General features: G+C 39.1%; 1 protein-coding gene across 2 annotated transcripts; it reads right to left on the reverse strand.

Moving 5' to 3' along the window:
• Positions 1-280: 280 nt before the first annotated feature.
• CCDC83 (coiled-coil domain containing 83) lies at positions 281-21,361 on the reverse strand. 2 transcript variants are annotated; one of them, XM_014875775.2, is made up of 11 exons: positions 21,312-21,361; positions 18,152-18,261; positions 15,607-15,691; positions 13,200-13,368; positions 12,428-12,595; positions 9,023-9,114; positions 7,799-7,867; positions 5,047-5,168; positions 3,944-4,026; positions 2,302-2,453; positions 281-1,291 (listed from the first exon to the last, which is right to left on the reverse strand). In XM_014875775.2, the coding sequence occupies exons 2-11, from the start codon at positions 18,235-18,237 to the stop codon at positions 1,106-1,108; spliced, it is 1,212 nt and encodes a 403-aa protein (XP_014731261.1). In that variant the 5' UTR covers positions 18,238-18,261; positions 21,312-21,361; the 3' UTR covers positions 281-1,105. The 2 variants fall into 2 exon arrangements, with proteins under 2 accessions (XP_014731261.1, XP_088015393.1); XM_088159267.1 differs by lacking the exon at positions 7,799-7,867.
• Between the last annotated feature and the right edge of the window lie 236 nt (positions 21,362-21,597).

Here is a 21,597-nt window from a genome sequence, read left to right on the forward strand (position 1 = left end):
CCTTCACAGTAACTCCACTGGGTTAACTCCACGTCCAAACTCACTTTACTGTTCACCATATGGCAGAGAAGTGAAAGTTGGTGTGAGGTGGAGTCTGCCACCTTTACCTGTCTGCTTTAGCCTCGGAGGAGGAGCTGGGTCAGTGGAGCCCAGAGACCAGTGGGACTCACCTGCAGCCCAAGGAGACACCTGCTGGGCAGGAACAGCTGGGAGTGCTTGACAAACCAAAAGTGTTTGCACTGAAGTACATGTACACTGAAATACTGCACAGAGATACAGCTTGGTTTAAAACACACTTTTAAAAAAAGCTTTATTCTAAACAGCTGATTATCCTGTCAAGGGTTTAAATCAGATTATTCAATGCTGTCACAAAGTTTCTAATGAGGAAATGCACGGGTCAGAGCCTACATGTGGGGAAGGACCTGTTGTGTGGTGCTGAGAGGGTGTCCAGAGGGAACCTCCCACTGCATCAATGCACTAAGAGATATGTTCAAAGAGACCAGTCACAAACCAAGGATATGGACTTACACAATATATTTGGCCAATTCTAAACAAACAAAATATTTAAGACCATAGAGATTTCTATGCTAGTTTTAAATTGTTTTAAATTAATTTTTGTTTATTTCAATGCATTTAAGTAGGGGTCATGTGGAGACAGATAAGAAAGCATTCAAACATTCAATTTATAGCAATAGTTGAATTATGCTTGTATAAATTAATTCTGCTTTAGCAGACCATTAAGTAATTTGTAACAGTTCTGTGTTTTATGGCAGCCTGCATATGGGCAGACTCATTCACTGTCTGATCAAGAGGGAATTCTACATCTGCAAGTGGAGACCACACAAATTAAATATTAGCTCAGACCTTTTAGTAGATATATGTGCTGCTACATAGACTGAATACCCTAAGAAGTGCACAAGACCTCTCTCAGTGGTAAGGAAAGGAACCTTTCAATGAGCCTCCACACAGACATACGTCTCATGAAACTTATAATCATGATTCAGGCACTCTAAAATAGTTTCCTCAAAGCCCCGTGCCACATAGAAGAGAGCAAATATTTAATGAATGGAGAATGTTACATTTCTGTGTAAACAGCACAGCTTGTCTAGTTTTCATCAACATTTTCCTTAAATAAGGCCTTGATCATCTCAGCTGTGATATGCCCATCTGATTTACCAACAGTGTCTTCTCTGTGGCTCTCACTTGACATTTCTTCTGGCTCCTTACAAGTAGGCACAGCTTTTCCAATCACGTACAGCTTTCTCTTCAGAGGTCCCAGTTTTGAGAATACCTTAAGAAGAAAGAATATGTTTCCTTTGCAATTTCATAGGAAAACAACTACTCTTAAAAAAAACCCAAAAAACTCAGCAACTTTTCTTTTTAAAGCAACTGTAGAGATGCTGCCCTGGGGTTGTGTTTGATAATGTCAGTAATAATGGGCTTCTTTTGCAAGCCAACTCATTTTTAGGAGGCTACAGCACTGCTGCCCTCTTACTCTCCTGTGTGTTTTCACAAATACCATCTTCTCTATAAACCAAATTCTAATCTCAAATTCGGCTCTGTGAGAAGAATTAAACTAATCCAATAGCTTGTTCCTGCCAAAGAGAGAGAGGTCCAAGCCCAGCCACGTGCTTTCACCACATCTGCATTGGCTCTGGTCTTCTCAAAACGTGTGAGTCTACTTGGTTGACCAACCCAACAGAAACTAGTTCAGTTGGAGAAAGAAAAGGAAAGCTTTTCTGCTGGGTTAGAGTCCATCAGCTACAGGAAAGGCCAATGTGCACTCTTTTCTCAACCCCACAGTTTGCACCCAGGAACACCTTCATCCTGGCTTTCTACTGAAGGAATATTGATCCTTTAATGCTACTGTGCAACACAGACTCTAAAGGACCAGTCTGTTACCATCCAAGCAAAGTAATCTCTCATGAGGTGACATTCAGAATTCTTTCTAGGGGAATTTCATCCTGATGCTCCATGGGATGGTTCCTAGGACACCATTCAATTGCCAAAACACGTGCCTCATTACATCAGAGATGCTTGAAGGCTTCCAAAACATCCATGTGAGGCTGGTCTGTAGGACACAGAACCTATGCTCTTTTGGCCCAGCATCTGAAAGATATGGAGTGACCTTACTGTCCCAAACAGCACCAGAGGACTACAGTCAAGCATCTGAATTGCCCACCAGGCAAAGGACATTGGATGCCATAAAACCACTGGAAATAGGATGGTCCTGACAGTAGCTCATGCTCCACACTGAAAGGTGGTGGTGTCAGTGAACGACCTGATAACTCTAACTCATACCTGGAACTCTTCTTCATCTTCATCCAAGCTGTCCAGAGCTGGAGTGGAAAATTTTTTCCACAGCTTTTCATCACTGTCTTGAGGATTCTCATAATCTGTTTTAGACTGAATCTTTGCAAAGGCACTTCTGAGGCTCTTTCCATCTGTCTTTGCTTTTTAAAGAGAAGAAAAATTAAGTGTATGTGATTGTTAAGTCTTATGGAGGTCAGAATCAGTACTTGATATGAGCATTGCCTGTAATCTTTAATATGGCTTAGCCCGTGCTATGCAAAGAACAGCTTGGTACCATTTTTAATGGGCAAGTCAAGCCAAATGCTCATTTACGTTGGGGCTTTTCATGTGTTTTTTGTTCACAATTTCTGATCAAGACCAAGGGACTGAAATTGATTGAAAGTTAGAACTATTGGATCTCTGGGAGGGGGCAGGGAAAAAAATGAACTTTTTTCAGTTCAACTTAAATCTTGTAGAGCCCTGAATAGTTAAAAAGAATAAGAAAGGCAGCAAAAACAAGTATAAACTTCTACTATACCCATGTTTGTCTATCTGTAGGTACATAACTACAAGTTCCTGAAACACAGTTAGTCTACTTATAACTTCCCTAAAGAGATCACATCTGTAGTTGACTAATTCTCAGGATGATAGAAGACTCTGAACATGGACTGCCAAGTTGCAGGTTTGCCTGGGACAGTGCCCCATCTTATTGGAACAAAGCCTTCTCCTCCAAGTAACTACTACAAAAGTCTAGGTTTTCAAATACAGAAATACATCTTTGTCAACATGTTTGCTGGTGCCTGATGGTTTCAAAAGGCACACCTATTGCTGGGACTGATCAGAAATTCAACAAACCTGTTCATGTATCCATAACTGTATGACTTCAATTTTTCTAACATATCTCTTTAATTTTGTATTAAAGAGGTATGTTAGAATCATCTTTCTTCTACTTTTTTCCCCATCCTCTTTCTTCTATTCGCACAAAGATGTAAAAATAAAACTTGTGAAACTTAGGAATCCACAGAGACTGTCCTAAACAGATAAGCCCAGATTCATGCTCCTTCTTGCCTAATGGTATATCCTTTCCTTGGGCACAGCTACCAGAAGACATGGAGATTCAGCCCAAAATTCAGTACCACATACCAAGATTTTCAGTTCAGACTGAGCTCCATGTAGCTTCACCTGCTCTTGGTAGGGATTTAGTTATAATTTAACTCTGGTGTATTGGCTGAATGACTGCAAAGTGCACGTACACTTAAAGTGAAAGCCAAACAGAGTTTAAGAGTGTCCTCTCAGGGACAAGCTATATTGAAATTATGATATGGATCAGTACAGAACTGATTAAGATATGATTTATATCTTCATAAAAGATGGCCAATCCCATAAACTGCATTCCAGGGTAGCTCTAGATGAGTAATTATATTCCACAATCTAAAACCAATTTCAATTTTAAAACTGTATTACAGCTAGATTGTGATTTTGTCTCCTTCTGTAAATTACAATCTATCATGGCTGTGGTGGCTACATTCAAGAGGGAAATAAGGTGTTCACCATGTCAAACAGGTAGTTTGATTAAAAAGCTTCAGAAATAAAAAGTCTGTAAATGTTCAGTAACTTATCAATTCTTATAAGCTGCTGGCATTTGCATTACCTGCATATTCTCTGTTTTCCCTTTTCATTTCATCCTTAGGAAGTTCTTCATGCAAGCCAGATCCCTTTGTAAGAAACAAATGCCTATGGAGTAAAAAGTATAAAGTGAAATCAATAATAAGGGTCTGAATTTTCTCTCTAGTGTCCTGTGCAATGATTTGGGGTGAGGGGGAGGCCACCCTTTCTGAAAGCCACTGCTGCTTAACCACAAAGGCCAAATAGCGCAATGGTTCAAAAATGCAATGGAGGCAGCCAGGTAGCTTAGTGGCTAATAAGCTGCTCTTTTTTATTCTTAGTGCTTTAGTTCAGCTATGTCCATGAGACTAAAAGAAAACAAATGTTATAGTCTCCAGTCAGTCCAAGATTCAGACCACAGCTGGCAGCTCTCACTTCAAAGAAATCCAAAGTTCAGAAAGGAGAGAAAAATTCCAAGGAGACTTGGAACTTTTTGTGCAATGCGGCTAAAATCACTGAGCTGGGGCTGGAAACTGAAGATCGATCTCTCACGTTGTTGCATTGTGTTTTTGATACTATTAGTGTTGACATTTTGTAGCTAAATTAATCTTTCTCTAGGGAAAAAGTTAAATTGTTTCAATACAAAAGAAGCTAATACGACAGACACCTCTGCAGACATTTCTCAAGGTCTCTTCCTTTCTCAGTTGTTAGGTCATTTGTTTCACTCTAGATTGCAAACCCCCATATATTTGCAAATTAATCTTCCCATCCTTTAACATTTTGTGAACAGTAAAGTAAAAATCTATTATTCAGCACTTAGTCTGAAAAGCTTGGGCTGAGACCATCTAATTGCAACACAAATAAATTATTTCCAAGACTCAGTGATGTAAAGTGAGTGGTGTTAGGTCTTCGTAGGTTAATTAAGGACCCAGTTTCTTCCCTGAAATTTGGTACTTGGGAAGTCACAACGTTACTGTCATCTTTCAGTGATACTACCCCCACTTATACTCAGTTAAATCCTGTCTTCCCTCAACTAGGAAACTACCTTGGCTTTGATGTGGGAGAGCGCAAATAGCTCTAGAGGCCGACAAGAGCATTATCTTTAAAACAAAATTAATCACTTTTGAGTCCACAAAATCATTATTTTACCCTGATACTCTTAGATGCTGAAGTTTGATATCAATCAGTTTTGTGACTAAACTGGTATTTTCTTCTTCCAGAAGCTGGACAGCAGCTTTCAAATCACTTTCTTCCTTTCGGTAGATCTTAACCTTTTGATAATTAAGAAAATAATAGAAGAAAGTCTTAGAATTTTGAGAAGCTTTGATAGCAACTACTTTACCAGCACAACTCTAGAAAAAATGCAGCTGTATCAGCAAGATTGCACATTTTGTGGGGAAACATAGTGACACTTTTTCAGACAAAGGGAAGGTCTCTCTGGTTCTTTCACACCTTTATTAGAACCCTTTTCCTGTCACAGCCCACATGTGTCAATCACAGCCACACATTTGGGCTATGCAACCCTGACAGCACAACCTTCTTGTGTAGTCAAACACGTCTACATGACAGGAGCTCTGGATTTTTCTTTCATGCTTTCACATCAGAGCTTTGAGAGAGGAAAAGCTTCTTTGCAGAGGTAAATTCAGGGTCTTGCTCAGCAAGTGTTGTTTTTCTGATTCCTTTTTATACACAAAGCCTTCTTACCCAGAATTAGTGAAGTTTTCAGTCCAAGTTACCACAACATTTCTTCACTCAGAGTGTGGTTGGGCACTGGAACAGGATCCCCAGGAAAATGGTCACAGCCCCAAGGCTGACAGCTCAAGGAGCATTTGGACAACGCTCTCAGGCACATGTTGGGGCTTTGCAGGACCAGGAGTTGGACTCAATGATCCTTGTGGGCCCCTTCCAGCTCAGGATGTTCTATGGTTCTGTGACATTGGCTAAGCCCCAGGTACTAATTGATTTCAGACTGTAATTACCCCTTATCACCATGGAGTTATACTGACCAAAGGATGCTGGTTATTCAGTTCCTACAATTCCTCACACTTAAGCAAGTTCTTACCCCCTACACTGGGGAGGTGAATGTACTATGGGAAAGAAACCTTCCCATAAAACTTAGCCATATCCACATGTTTAGGAGAAGTACCTATTGATCTGAAAGCATCCATTCTCATCAAAACCAAATTAACCAGCTATAACCATCCAAATTTGCAGTTTAAACTAATTCCAACTTCTCCCAAGGATTAAAAAGGTGAAAATGACTGGAAATTAACCAGTAACAGGATGTGGCTTGGCATGGTGAGGTGATGCAGCTTTGCTCCATCTTGGTGTGACTCAGTAACCATGGAAAAATGTGACTGAAGTCTCTGTTTAAATTTGGAGGTAACTAATCTAGGGCTATTTTTGTAAGTAGTTTTTCAGTGCAGTGGCCAAACTTAAAAAAAAAACCAAAAAACTGAGACAAAACTAAAATTTTTGGTCTATCTCCCCCAAAGGAAATACTGAAACAGTCTGTCAGCTACATATAAACATCAGTCTGAGAGAAAATATTTCATCCATGTAAGAAAAGCAGGGAAAATGAATGGGTGAATTCAGAGGACTGGAGAAGTTAGTGATAATAGTTTTGTTTTCCCCCAAAATTTAAAGCAGTTATTCATAACATAGGAAAGTGGCAACATAGGAAAGTAATTCATAACATAGGAAACTTCTAGTTGTGAGGAAAGAAATCCAAATCCCTCAGCTCTGAGGTGAGGGCCTGTCAGGACATAAGAGTACTCCAAAGTGCTCTCTTGTTGGCACTGCTAATGTACAGTAAGTGTTCAGTGAGACAGGGAGAAGGGAGGAGAATTCATACTCATTCAGTGATGGGATGTATAGATTTGAGCTCCTGTTTGTTTATACAGAATAAAACATTAATTCTTTCCCATTTCTTTTCCCTACCCTCATTGCTTCAGAAGCTGTGGTTTGGATACTGTCCCTGGAAAGTTAAAGATGCATGCTCAGAGCTCATTAAGGGGAAGAAGGAAAGCTGTGTCCCTGCACACTGGCAAGTACCTTAAATTAGTAACTAAAACGAAGAAACCTCTGCCAGGTTCGTTGATGTGGCACGGAAAAGTAAGAAGTACATTTATTAACTTCCCAAAAAATTTTGCTCAGTTCTCAACTGTGAGGCTGTAAAAGTGAGGAAAGGCATTTCACCCACCAATCTCATGCTTACATTTGATTGAAACAAAGAACCTATATTGACTGGAATAAATAAAATCAAACTTCCACCATGGAAAAAAATTAGTTTCTTAAATCTGACTCACATTTCTTTCTTGTCGAGACAATTACAGCTATCTAATATATAGCTCTAAATTCTCATTAAAGGATAGTATAAAAGCTATCAAGCAATTTATTACAATTATATATGATTTTCCTCTCTTCAATGTAGATCCCCCATGGTTTCTTTAAGGTTTTCCATTTAACGTTGTTACAAGCCATTTCTCAGAACATGCTTCCAACATCCATATCCATTTTCTTTCAATACAGCAGCACTAGAACTTTAATGCAATTCAAACCTCCCCTCTTCAGCTACTTACCTGGTCGATCCTTTATACTATACAGCATCCCAATCTTCGCAGATAAAAGTCCTTCATTGTATGGAATGTTATAGTTCTTCATGTAACAGCTTGGGCAGGAAAGGGGGTCCTCCATTTGTGAAAGCAGATGTTCACCTCTTACCTTTATTCACAACATTGCAATGTTTACTGCTCAGGATTACAGATCAATTACTGGAAAATTGCTTCCCTTTGCCAACAGAAGTCTCCCGAGGCCCATGACTGGAAACAGTTTTGACCGTAGGCCACAGTATTTAAAAAATGAACTGCCATGATAAACTGCAGGCAAGTGATCCTCTTACCTCTTCCTTTAGCCACTCATTCTCTTCAATCTCTCTGCGACAGTTTTTATCTAAGTATCCCACAGCTTTCTGAGAAAACACAATTTAAGATCATCTCATCTGAGAGCAGAACTTTGACAGTCCTGCATACTATAAAGAAGAACCTTCTGCTCTTTCATAGGAAATAATTAAGAAACATCCACACAACAGACTGTAGCATCCCCTGAGGGATTACAAGGGGATTTAGTTCACAAGGCCAGATGTGTCTCCTCTATCATCCTGCCTAGAGCAGATTATATGTCAAGCAATTTACCAATATTTTTTGATTTCCCATATTAAAATAGGACATTTCCCTTTTTGCCTAACAATTTCTTCTATGTTCCCAGTGCTGCTCAAATCTTATTGCTTTCAGAAAATCAAACCTTCAGCAATCAAGAACCCCAAGTAAAATCCCAAATGAGTGACCTAAGCACATAGAAGTCTGTGCTAATGAGACAAGGCTACAATTTAATTATTGATGTCAGTAAAGCGGGAAGGAAGAACTGGGAGGGAAGATGCCCCTGTAGATCACCATAAACACAGGGCTCTGGATTATGTTCTCACATGACTGGAAATTCCAGCACTGAAGTCAGGGAATTTAAACACCTAATGGGCCCAGTGGTTTGTACTGAAGTATGATTTGCATTTTGTGAAAGTAAGAAGCTGTCACTAGAGCTATTTCTAAACCATGTTTTCAAATCAGAACTGGCAGAGATGACAAATAAAATAGTGAATCAGTAAACCTATATTTTCCTGAGACTGCACTATTGTGGCATTTTTAAAATGTTGTACTTTACAAATACAGTGAAACCTTTTTTTTTTTTTTTCAAATTGATGTATATTTTCATGCAATTTCTTTGTATGTTACTACTTTTTGAAGTCTGTGAAAATGTCAAAACCAAGGCCATGGCAAAAGCAATAGTTCTCAAGCAAGCCTTGTCAGTGCATGGTGCCCCAGTTTTCCGTGCCTTGTTTGTAAAATGCCCTCATGTCTACCCATTGTTATTCTGATAGAAAGAAAAAAAAGGTACATGCATGCATAGCAATAACCAAATCCAATACCCAAATCCAAGATTTACAGATTATTTTACTCTCAATTTATTAGAAAAGTTTGAAGTCTCAATATGAGTTAAAATAATAATGCAGAGTACATGTATCCCAACTATAATGCAGTTAGCAGTTTTCTGAAAAAGCAAAAAAGAATACCTTAAGAGCCGCTTCACTGAGCAACTGCATGTGCCGATCAAACAGTTTCTGATTTTCTTCTTTCACAACCTTCAAAGCTTCTCTATAATATTCTTCAAAATAAAAAAAAAAATAACAAAACAACAGGGAAATCAGAAATCATTATTTGACATCAATTTTTCCTGATAATAGATAGATAACTGGCATGTCATTACTAAACTGGAACTTATCAGTGAGTATCACCTGCACAGATGCTCCACAGAAAAAGATTCAAATATCCTTCTCCACAGTAATTATCCTCCTAAACCCAAAGAACAGCAGTATTAAGTATAAAACTAGAAATTGGAAGTGGCTTACACATTTCTGTTGACAACTGCAACAGCTGAGCAATTCACTGCTAACTGAGCAGTGAGCTAAGCAATTCTCTGCAAAAATACTGGCATCTTAATATTAAATTTTATCTCTATCAATAGCAGAACTGTTGGAGCCATGTGAGAGATTTGCTTAAAAAATTTATTTTTTGCATATAGAAGCTATTGGATCACCTTATCCACATGACATTTTTTTCAGATAGTTCTTATAATGTGTCTAATATATTTTCTCTTATCTAAGGCTCTAAGGTTCTAATTTGACAACAGGACAAAATGGAGAATGTGGCAACTGCCACAATTATTTGCTTCTATCATTACTTGTGATCATTATTTAGAAAGTGTGTCTTACATTGAATTGAATAGGTTTGGCTTCATATTCTAGTCACTTGCTATTTAATTATTTCATCCTTCACTTATTTTTTTGTTGCTCTTCTAAATAGCCCACTTCTGCTTGATATTTCCTCCTTTTGAAGGAATGAATGAGATTATAGTAAATTTCTTTGAAGTAAGGCACTACACACTTATTCCAAAGGGTTGAAATTCAGTCTTTCACTGCACTTGTGCTGCAGACTGCCTATTTCTGATGTAGCTGTAAATGAATATCTGCTCATGGATGCACTGTGGAGTCAAAAGTAGTGAAATAGGAAAGGTGTATTAGTTGTGCATTAATTATTAATTTAACATTGTGGAAGCTGGACCCCATCATTTAGACTTGGCAGAACGAAAAGGAAGTACTTCCATATTATAATGAATTCATTCTTTCATTATTTCAGACAGCTAAATAACCTGTGTTGCACTTAGAGAATGAAAATGGAGAAACTGTATGTCTGAACTGCTCCTAAAGAGGCTATCTTCCCTAATCCTTTCACTGCAACGTCACCTGAACGTGTGGCTCTCTCTTATTCCTCTCCTCTCCAGCAGTTTTAAAATGTCACCACCAGACAAGATGAACTATGCTAGTTTCAAGCCCTACCGTGGTACACACAGAGACAGAAACCTGTTCACCTATGCTTATTCTCTAAGCCTGTTACACATTCAAGGTGTGAACAAGCCCAATTTGTTGCTGCCTTGCTCTGAAAGCTTCTTAGATTCCCACTGGCAGGCTGTACTCCCCAGACTAGGGGAATTTCAAGGTTCAGTTTTAGGGAGTTAAACAAAATAGTCTGGTGAACATCCAGTACTGGCAGCATCATTTTCCAGTATGTTATGTAGGCCACTTACATATGTACCACTATAATATGACTTTGAATAAATACACTTTTGTTGTACCATGAATTTTCGTTAAACCCCGACATTCTGTACCCTATAACATGCAGAAGGTCAGACTGCCTGTCCCTGCTGGCATTCTATGTAAAAGACCATTCTCTTTTTCATTTCCTATTTCAGCAGCTATATAGCAAAGTTTAAAATCAATTAGGAACGTGGAAAATGCATAATGAAAAAACCCAACCTCTCCTGAATACAGATGTGGATATCCGACAAGCTATCTGGAAATGTTGAAATCACAGAGCAGATCTTAATCGTGGTAAAATATGTTTTGAGAGACAAAAAGATAGCTAGCTGGCTCTTATTCACAGTAGCTGATGCCTGGTAATGGCTGGCACAGAATATACAGAGACCCTTAGAGCAGTGTCACTGCCTGTTACTACCAGCTGCTTGGCTGCGGTCATGCATACTGAGAGGGACATAAAGAAAGAAAACCAGGACATCTTTCTCCTGATGGAAGCATGGGTTATGTAACAGCAAAATATTTAAATGTTTTTAAAATAATGCAGTAATAAAGAAATCTTTGTAAAGCGCACAGCACCACAATATATAAGCTCTCAAATTAATTCCTCTGCTGTGACAGTGCTGAAACAGTTCCCAGTATGTGTCTGTCTGTACTGGTGATTTTGCAGGGCCTCACACTGTGTAACTACGAGGAAAGGTCCAGACCACTGGCTAAAGAGCTCCCTCTAGTCCTGCGTGTAAACCAGTGTGCTCCATAGAAAAGACTGTTCCAACAATGAGCTCATACTACTTTACTGTCAAAGGAGCTTTCAATATGTGAAGTGCTTGTAGATAATGAGAAGTAACAGCAGCAGAGTCAACATTTTCAAGTATGACTGCTAAGGGAGCCCTCTGTGTAGGTGACCGAAATATGGATAGACTTATTTTTACAAAATACTGCTGTCCTTCTCAGTAATATTTTTTTTTAAATGGGTTGCCTGTATTTTACAAGAAAACCATCAAAGGACCAGCTTATCAGTTTCTTTAAATGTCATAATTTCTGTAAACGTTATCAATTTCTTTAATAAAGGAACTTCTACAGAGAAAGAAAGAAAGAAAGAAAGAAAGAAAGAAAGAAAGAAAGAAAGAAAGAAAGAAAGAAAGAAAGAAAGAAAGAAAGAAAGAAAGAAAGAAAGAAAGAAAGAAAGAAAGAAAGAAAGAAAGAAAGAAAGAAAGAAAGAAAGAAAGAAAGAAAGAAAGAAAGAAAGAAAGAAAGAAAGAAAGAAAGAAAGAAAGAAAGAAAGAAAGAAAGAAAGAGAAAGAAAGAAAGAAAGAAAGAAAGAAAGAAAGAAAGAAAGAAAGAAAGAAAGAAAGAAAGAAAGAAAGAGAAAGAAAGAAAGAAAGAAAGAAAGAAAGAAAGAAAGAAAGAAAGAAAGAAAGAAAGAAAGAAAGAAGAGAAAGAAAGAAAGAAAGAAAGAAAGAAAGAAAGAAAGAAAGAAAGAAAGAAAGAAAGAAAGAAAGAAAGAAAGAAAGAAAGAAAGAAAGAAAGAAAGAAAGAAAGAAAGAAAGAAAGAGAAAGAAAGAAAGAAAGAAAGAAAGAAAGAAAGAAAGAAAGAAAGAAAGAAAGAAAGAAAGAAAGAAAGAAAGCTAGCTAGCTTTCAGGATTTTTCAGGATTATGCAGCCCATCTTAGGTGTCTTAGGTGTACTTAGAAAAATTCATGCAAATTACTAGAAAAGTTCAAACAAGGTACTTGAACTTGACCTAAAATTAATTTTATCATTTAATTCCTGCAAGCAATATGCAAAGACCCTGTAAGACTTGTATTACACCAGCTATAAACTGACCTTCAGTTCTTTCAAGTTCACATTTGACTTCCACAGTTTCTTTTTCCAGACTGCTAATCCTCTCAGCATGTATTTTACTTCCAACATTTTTGTATTCCAACCAATAATCTCTCTCACGCTGCTTTTCTGAAATTTTCTTCTTAGTTTCTTCAATTTGGGAGCGCAGATCTATTAAAATAAGAATGTCAAAGTTAATTACCGATTTCTTGAACTTATAATTCTTACAATGTCAACTTCTTCAGGAAAGGTGCTTTCACAGGGAATGGAAAATGAAGGGGGATTCTTCCACACTACAGTACATTACAACCTGATGGCCCTACACAGTTTCAAGGGCCACCATCATTGCTGAAAACAGCTTGATCTTATTCTTCCAAGGAGAGACAACAATTCTACCCAAAATGTTGTAACAACACGTCTCCCACAGAGAACTGCAGGGATGGCAGCCAGAATTTTCAACACTGGTCTTTTTTCCTGCCATCAATAATTTTATTTTAATCTTTAGTAGAGCCAGTGCTTAGGACTTTCATGAGTTTCCAAAAAGAGGAAGCCTCTGTACTTGCACAATACTATACCTCACTTAGAAGGGACAGATTGATTTATAAGGCCTCCACAATCTTACACTAAATTGAGAGACCCCAATTTTGGGAGAGGAAAAGTTTTATATTTTTTATACAACAAAGAAGTTGAATCTCTACTTAAATTGCAAAACAGCAACACATACTCAATCCCAAGTGTGTGAACTGCAAACACACTTCCCTAACTCACAACATACCTTGAAGAAGTTGTTCTTTGTCCTTCACAAGCTGAAAAACTGCTTTCAGTGACTCCTCCACATCTTCTCTGGTTACAACCTTCTGCTCATCTCGTTTTTTCTCCTTTTCTTCTATTTGCCTTACTAAGCGCCTGATAAGCACCTTCTGCTCTTCCTTCAGAACAACATTCTAAGAAAGAAGACACAGCCGATATTAAAATGTTTTCAAAGTGACAAATTCTAGTAAAAAAAGTAAAATCTGGTCTAGTGCCAGATGAAATACAAGAACACTGAGCTAAACACCTGTTCTTCATATTCTGAAAGGTTAGAGCAGAAGGGAGAATTTGTAAGGTTCAGACATTTCCTCAGTAAGTTCAAGACCACTGGAAGGAAATGAGAGACAAATGACAGCTGTACTTGGTACAGCACACCAATAATCCTCCATTGCCTGGAAAGAAAGGTGTTTGTGGATAATTTAATAACAATATTTATATGTAGGAGCTATTTGCTTCATGTCAACATTCTTCATGAGAACGTACCATCTTCATACAGAAAAATCATGAGACACTGAATACTTTCTTTGGGGATTAGAGCTTGTCTGTGCGTTGCTTTGAATATGTTTTTGCAAGGAGATACTGTCATAACTGTCATAACTTTATGTTAATAAAGAACATTATTCCATAAACTGTCAGTATGAGTCCTTCACGGGTACTGGCCATCAGTAACACACTCAAACTGGGGAGACCCACTGAGGGGTCACAAAGTGGGGGAAGTCACTGAGGGGTCTCCCTTATGCTGTTGCTCTGTGTCCCTGAACAAGGCAGTCAAACCGCCCTCTGATCCAGCAGTATAACCACAAGAGACATAAAATACAACAATAATCCTAAAAGCCTTCAGATACCTGCAGAAAGAAGAGCAATTGCCACTTCCAGTGATAGTCAAGCCACAAATGAAACACCATCCAGGCTTCAAGACTGAAAGAAGTACCACAGAAAGCTAAACAGATGGATGCTTATAAAAGCAGGGCAAGCATCAGCACGGGAAAGACAGAGAGACGTTGTTTCAATGTTTCACTGCTATGAAGTACAGGCTGCAACATGATCCAGAATAAGGATTTTTGAGCACTTTCAATTAATTTCAAAAGGTGACTCTCTAATAACTATTTTCAAAGTTCACTGCTCACAGTTATCAGATGCCATATTATGGCTATTTATATACAGCTCATATGCATGGTTCTTTAAAGTGTCACTCAGGTGCGATCAGTAGTTACACAACCTTGTTCCAAAAATTACCCAAAACAATTCTTTATCCATGAGAAAGTGTGTTGTCATCGATCAGTACTAGAAATTGCAGCTAGTAAATAGCATGATGGTCTTTCTCCTTTATTCAATTTTTATTGTAACTAAGTTTGCAGCAATAACTAGATTCTCGCAGAAACCTGTGCAATTCCATTACTTCAGAAGTGATTCAAAGAAGGTCAGCAATTCTCAGTGCTTGGTTAGGTCTGCCAATACTACTGACAAAAATGAAACTTATACCGTTTATTCTTCATGCATTGAAATACTGAAGAATATGTGTAGGACTGGTTAAAAGGCCTATCTGCAGAAAAGGTGCCTACTGAAAGAGGGCTTACTGTCCTGTGCTTGCTGCAGAGAAAGATGCCAAAGAAGGGCAACAAAGTAGATAAAAGGACTAGAGTACAAGTCTGATGTGGAGCAGCTGAGGTTATTTAGTCTGGAGAAAAGGAGGCTCAGGTGGCACCTTATCACTCTCTACAACCATCTGGAACAACTATAGCCATGTGAAGGTTGGTCTCTCCTCCCAGGTAATAAGTAACAGGGCAAGAGGAAAAGGAAATTGTGACAGATTTAGATTTGATATTAGGGAAAATTTCTTCACAGAAAAGGTGGTGAGGCATTAGAACATGTTGCCTAGGAAAATGGTGGAGTCACTATCCCTGGAAGTGTTCAGAAGATATGTGGTTGTGGCACTTGTGGAACTGGTTTAGTGATGAACACAGTAGTGCTGGGTTAAACGGTTGGACATGATGATCTGAGAAGTCTTTCCCATCCTTAACGATTCTGTGAGTCCATGAAATACGAAGGTGGTTATAAAGATCTCTTGTGAATTGGAAAGCACCTGCACTGAACTCACATTACCTTACTGCTCTGTCATATTCAGTAATGTTCTACTCCTGCAGCTTCTTTTTAGCATGTTATAGTTAGGACATTTATGCCATATGTCACATTTAGTTCAGGTAACACTTTAACTTTCAGCGCATAAAGTGACTCACTAACTCTAGTTTCATTGACTGTAACAAATTCACTGCAATAACTAATTTTAATGTATGTAGTATTAGAATGGAAAGAATAAAACTGAATCTGTGAGTAAGAATACCACAGATAAAATTTTTTGCATATTCACTTACTTTTTTAAGATTTTCTTTGATCTTTTCTTCCAATCCTTTCAGATGAAACAAAACCCGTTCAATTGCTGCTTCTTTTGCTACAATGCTATGAAGAGAGAGTGAAGAAAGAGACATTCTTAGAAATAAAATAGAGAAAGGAATGCTATTTAAGATAGATTAGATGTAAATACTACCAAAATGTTTATTTTCATATCATATTGCTTGACTCATTTGGGCAAATACCACTGCCTGCTTACTACACACAAAGAAATTATTTCCCATATACATCTGGGCCTGCACATTAGTCAGGATTTCATACCCTTACAGAGCAGCAGACTCCCTGGTTATACTGTTCCTGTGAAGCCTCCTGAGAGGCTGGAGCTGGTTTGTTCATTCTGCATGAGGTTTAGATGACCAGTTACACAGGTCACTTTCAGGACATGATAATTTATTCTCCAGGAAATATTACTCATCACTAGCTATAGAGAAAGCCTAGGGAACTCACTCACACATAGGTCAAATAAATCCCAAACTGGAGAATGAAATGGGATTCAATTCTACTGATAATGTGCTTTGTTAAGCTTCATAAACTACTTTTGTTAGCCTTGAAGAAGAACTAAGGGAATAGGGACTCTAGCCTAAGTAGTATGTTCTGTTTGTATTTTTTTTGTCAAAGAACTAGCTCACTGATTTCACATTTTCATAGGCTACTCATCAACCTCTTTACCACAGCTATAAAATAAATATTTCTTTTTGGTGTTCTCTCTTCTAGAATGAGAAACACTAGGCTGCAAATGGTGTCTATCTGAAAAATTCTCAGCAGTATGTACCTCTGTTTCCATCATTCATTCATCATATGGCACATTAGAGGCAAGTATTACAATTATTACAAAGCCTTTTGTTGTTTTAACAGTTCTTCTTCCTTCAGTTTTTAGTTTGGGGGTTTTGGATGCTTTTTTGTGGTTTTGGGAGTTTTCCCCCTTCCCTATTGCCTTAAGCTATTTTAAAAGAAGATAGTATTTTTCCTGGTTAATTTGCTAAGTTTGGATCACTGAATCATGCAAATTGCAGGTTACTAAATTTGCATCCTCTGGTGTCAGTGTGCTCCAAGGTATTCTTCAGGCTTTCTATTAAGTAGAAAGATATTAGTTAGAGAGAGACTAGACCAGAGATATGGGGGTGAGGGGGTCATCATAAGGTTGTTGTTCCTAAGAAATGCTGAAACTGAGAATTTTAATGAAAATGCAAAATAACAAACTCCCTAGGAACAGTGACCATTTTTCAGTGTATGGAAATAAAAAACAGGAATGAAGTTAAATAAATACTACATACTTGATAAATCCTAAAGTGGAATGTAACAGCTATTCACTTGTATGATTATCCACGTTTGAGCAGTCAAGTGGTACAGAGAAGTTACAGATTACAGAGGTGAAGAGAAAGAAAAGGAGAGCAAGAGGGACAGAGAAGAGTGAAAAAGATAAAAACAGCAAGAAGAATACTTTTCTTCCCTTTTTCCTCTACTGTTGCTGTAGAAACTACATATTCCCTTTCAGTGAAGCACTTATTTCAGTGGAAGACTCTTTAGACAAATGAGTCATTTGCTTTGATATTTGCATATGCATAGTAATAATTTTATCATAAAGTGGCACCTTTTTTTTTTCTCAGCTCAGTTATACAGTTTCCTTATTCCTTCACAAAATAGGTGAGTTAGTTTTGGATTTTTCAGATGGTATTTGTTTGTGACATGATTCACCTAAGTCTAGGTTATTTCACCATTGAAAATTGTACTCTGGGCTCTGCAAAATGAAACAGAAAATCCCACATAAACCCTGTGAACTCATATAGATGTCACTACAACTATAGGAGCATACTTTTCAGTTTGCTTACTCCAATTTTCATTTCCACACCAAGGCACTACTCCTTGCTCCCTAAACACTGGTAATTGTTGGATATTGGGTGTTCCTGAGCATTTCCCTTTCAATTTCTGTCTCTTAGATAAAAGTCATGAACCTTGCTTTTTCTAGTTTTAATCAGTAACTCAAGAGACTAGAAATCAAATAAGTTGGACTGGTATGTAACTGCTTCAGATATTTCCCCCTTGGCTCTTATTTTTTCTCTGTTTTGATTTTAATTTATCCATCTCTTACTTTCAAAATAAAACACTTTGTGCTCTGCTCTCAGCTGCACCAAGGAAGACTGTAGGTCTTGAGGTTCTGGCTAGTGACAACAAACCTCCGCGAACACCAAGGAATCCTAAAAAATACAGTCAAATGTGATCTTGCAACTTCAGCATATGCTGATCAAAAGCTTGTTACTAACAGAAAAAATGAGAGGATTTTTTGGTTTTAATAATTTTTTTCCCTGAGCTATAGCCTAATGGCATAAAATTTCTGAGCCACTGAATTGCTTTCTTACAGCTACAGTTTAAAAAGTGTACCTTTCTGAAATAGCCTGAAAACCTCAAAACAATCAGCTCAGGCTCTAAATTGTATAAGTTGTCTTTGTTATCTGATTCCTTCATTCACATATTCTATCTGAGTGAAAAGTTAAAATATATTAAACCTACTGATATTCTAGTAAGGCTTCTGGTAAATCTGGTTCAGGCTCTTGAACTTGCTCTTCTGGTTTCTTCTTTTTCTTACTCTCTTCCATTTTTTTTTTTTTTTTATATTTGTGCTAGAAGTGAAGGAAAAAAGTATAGAGATGAATGATATACAAAACATTGCATGTTCACTGGCATTTGTCACTTGTGACAAGCTTGTAACAGCTCTGAAATAAAGTTGGGTTTTTGACAGCAATAATCCTGCCCAGGGGTAGCACTCAGGCCCATGTCTATATATACGTGTGTGTATATATATACATATATATATGTAATATATATCTATGAAATGTATACCTAAGTAGATACAGTGGTCTCTATCACCAGTTACTTATTGCATCCCTTGCTGCAGGTTGTCTTTTACATTCTTGCAAATCAAACCAGCAGTTGTTCCTTTTCCAGTCCTTTGTTTCTTTATCAGACTTCTTTTATTAAGTCCACTTGTCCACATGCCTGTCTTTCCCTCTCCTTCTCTTCTCCTAGCACGATTAATATCTCCCTTTCACCACAACTCTGGTACCAGTTTTCATTGTCAGAACTGGAACAAAAGCACTTTCTGAAAGCATATGCATGTCAGCAGTATTCCCTGGGCATGCTGTCACAACTACCAACCTCAGAACTCAACTGGTAATTAAGAGTTCTGCAATGAACTGGTAGCATATATTATAAAAAATAAAAAATGTCACAAGAAAGGGCACTTATAAAGATTCCTCGCTTTTAGCAGTCACATAATCAAATGTCTAAACCAGAATAGTTTATATAATGTAGAATGTTTTATTACTGAATAAGTAGAAGCATCGTATATAACCTGTTTTCGTATTAAACTGCTTCTCTGAATTTAAATTCTGAATTTTACAATAACAGCTGAAATTGATAAAAACTCATTCTGTGACTAAATACAGAAGGCTGGATACTTTTTCCTGTTAAAATGAGCACAAGTAAACAGGAAAAAAAATCAGTAAAAAGCCCCATAAGCAAGCCTGTAAAATCAAGGGAATTAAGTGAAACCAACTATTGACAGATACACTATAATCCATACACTGTCCTATGCCTTCTCACCACACTCACCATACCGTGAAGCAAGGTAATGTCAGCTTTCTGTATACAAAATAACTTTCTATCCTATTTCACATACAACCTTTGCAGTTTCCAATTCAGTACAATATTTTTTCATTAAACTTTCAAAAATCCTAAAGACATAGCTGCTATAAGACTTGAGATTTGAAAGAAACCCAAACAAAAAGTGAATTAAGAAAAAAAATCTCACTGAGGCAGGAAGTTAGATACTTTGCTCCTCCTAGACCCTTTTGAAATTTCCAAACCAAATGCACAAGTGCAGGATACACTTGTTAAGCGTAAAAAATAATCCACACTTCTTTAGCGCAGAATTAACTGGACTGCTATTGATTCCATTTCCACTTGAGCATTTGTTTTGACTGATTTTCCTCAGAAACTGAAGATCACTAGAGCACTCCCTAAAGTTTTCTTTAAATTGTTTCTGTCCTTTTCACTAAATGGATAATCAAATTCCCTGCTTAAAACTGAATACAAAACGGAAAATTTTGAGCAGAAGTATTTTGCAAAGGCTTAGGGCCTTTTTTTTTAAACTACAGACACGGATGAACTCCGGTGATGTATTTATGAAATTCTTCCCAAGTAGAGAGGAACAAGAAAGCCTCCAAGCTGTACAAGGTGAAAAAAACACATAATACAATAAAGGATTTTGCAAACCTTAGAAAATACACACACATGAGAGGGAGAGGAACATATCTAAGGGGACTGAGAATTGGCTGCACATTTTAAACCCAGTGGAGAACATTTGCAGAAGCAAAGATCTATTTCTTCTCCTAGGTAAAACTGTGGGGCCCTTGACTGACCCTTTACCAGTACCAGCACTGTCTCAAGCAATAACTACACTGCCACTGCATCCTTAGAAGGAGCAGGCAGTTTCCTGACACTGCAACCCAACTACAGTGACTCCCCAAACACTCTGTAAAGAGCCCACCTATATGGCAGCTCGCCACTCTCGTGAGCTCAATCATTGCCATTAATGCCATGCAAACTAGCACTTGCACTGACACAATTAAACCCATATATTGAGCAGCTGCACTACCAGAAGCCTCCACCCCCTCAGTCTCCAACATTTATAGTCACAAAATACAGAATACAGTTGGAAGGGACCTCACAGGATCATCAAGTCCAACTTCTGGCCCTATGCAGCACACTCCAAGAATCACACCACGTGCCTGACAACATTGTCCAAAAACGTCTTGAACTCAGCTTCAGGCCAACCCCTTGGGTCCTCTCACTGGTTACTAGAGAGGAGATTGGTACCAGCCCCTCTGTTTCTCCTCATGAGGAAGTTGCAGACTGTGATGAGGTCTCCCCTCAGTCTCCTCTTCACCAGGCTGAACAGACCAAGTGCCCTCAGCCACTCCTCATACGGCTTGCCCTGAGGACCCTTCACCATCCTTTGGCCCTCCTTTGGATACTCTCCAATAGCTTAATGCCTTTCTTGTGGCACCAAAAGCTGCACAGAATATCCAAGGTGAGGCCACCCCAGCTCAGAGCAGGACAATCCCCTCCCGTGCCCGGCTGGCGATGCCTGATGCACCCCAGAACACACTCGGCCCTCCTGGCTGCCAGGGCACTGCTGACACATGTCCAGCTTGCCATGGACCAAGACCGCCAGGTCCCTGCCCACTGGCTCCATCCTCTCGCTCCTTGATCTGTCGGTACACCCGGAGTTGCAGAATACAGAAAATCCATTTCCTCAGCAACGCTACAACATGGTGCAGTCACACGGTAACCCCTTCTCAATCTCCAAAGCAGGCTAACAATTCATTCTGCCTTCAATCTGTCCCTGGCTAACACTTCCCTCACGTTTCTTACACTATTCTCCTCAGCCCCCCTCGCCACCAGCTCTGTGGACAATTCTGGGCCACCCCTCACCGAGGCCAGCGCCTCGCTGCCCGCAGGCAGGCACCAAACCCCGCTGGCACTGTCACCCTGTGCCTCAGCCGCCCGCCAGCCCTCCCTGCCCCGCCGGAGAGCTCCCTGAGGCACCTCCCGGCGCTGCCGCCACCCACACCCGCGTCCCCCTCAGCTCCCCGCGCCCGGCCCGCACCGCGCGCTGTGTCTGCCCCGGCCCTCCCGCCGGCCCCGGGCACGGCCCGGCCCTGCCGAGCGCCCCGCCCGCCGGTCGCCATCGCGACGGGGCCGGCCGCCACGGGGGCCGCCGGCGCCCTCTGCCCCGCGGAACGAGAAGGACGGGAAACAAGGTTTGAGAGACGGCCTGGGTTTCGCCCAAATGCGGTGCGAGGCTGGAAGCCTGAAGTGGTAGCTCTCTTCAGGAAAGAGAGCGTGTCCCAGCTCCGGAATGGGACAGTCCCACACCGAACGTGGGCTGGGCC

Source organism: Sturnus vulgaris, chromosome 2 (genome assembly GCF_052056855.1).
Source record: "Sturnus vulgaris isolate bStuVul1 chromosome 2, bStuVul1.hap1, whole genome shotgun sequence".
Lineage (NCBI taxonomy): Eukaryota > Metazoa > Chordata > Aves > Passeriformes > Sturnidae > Sturnus > Sturnus vulgaris.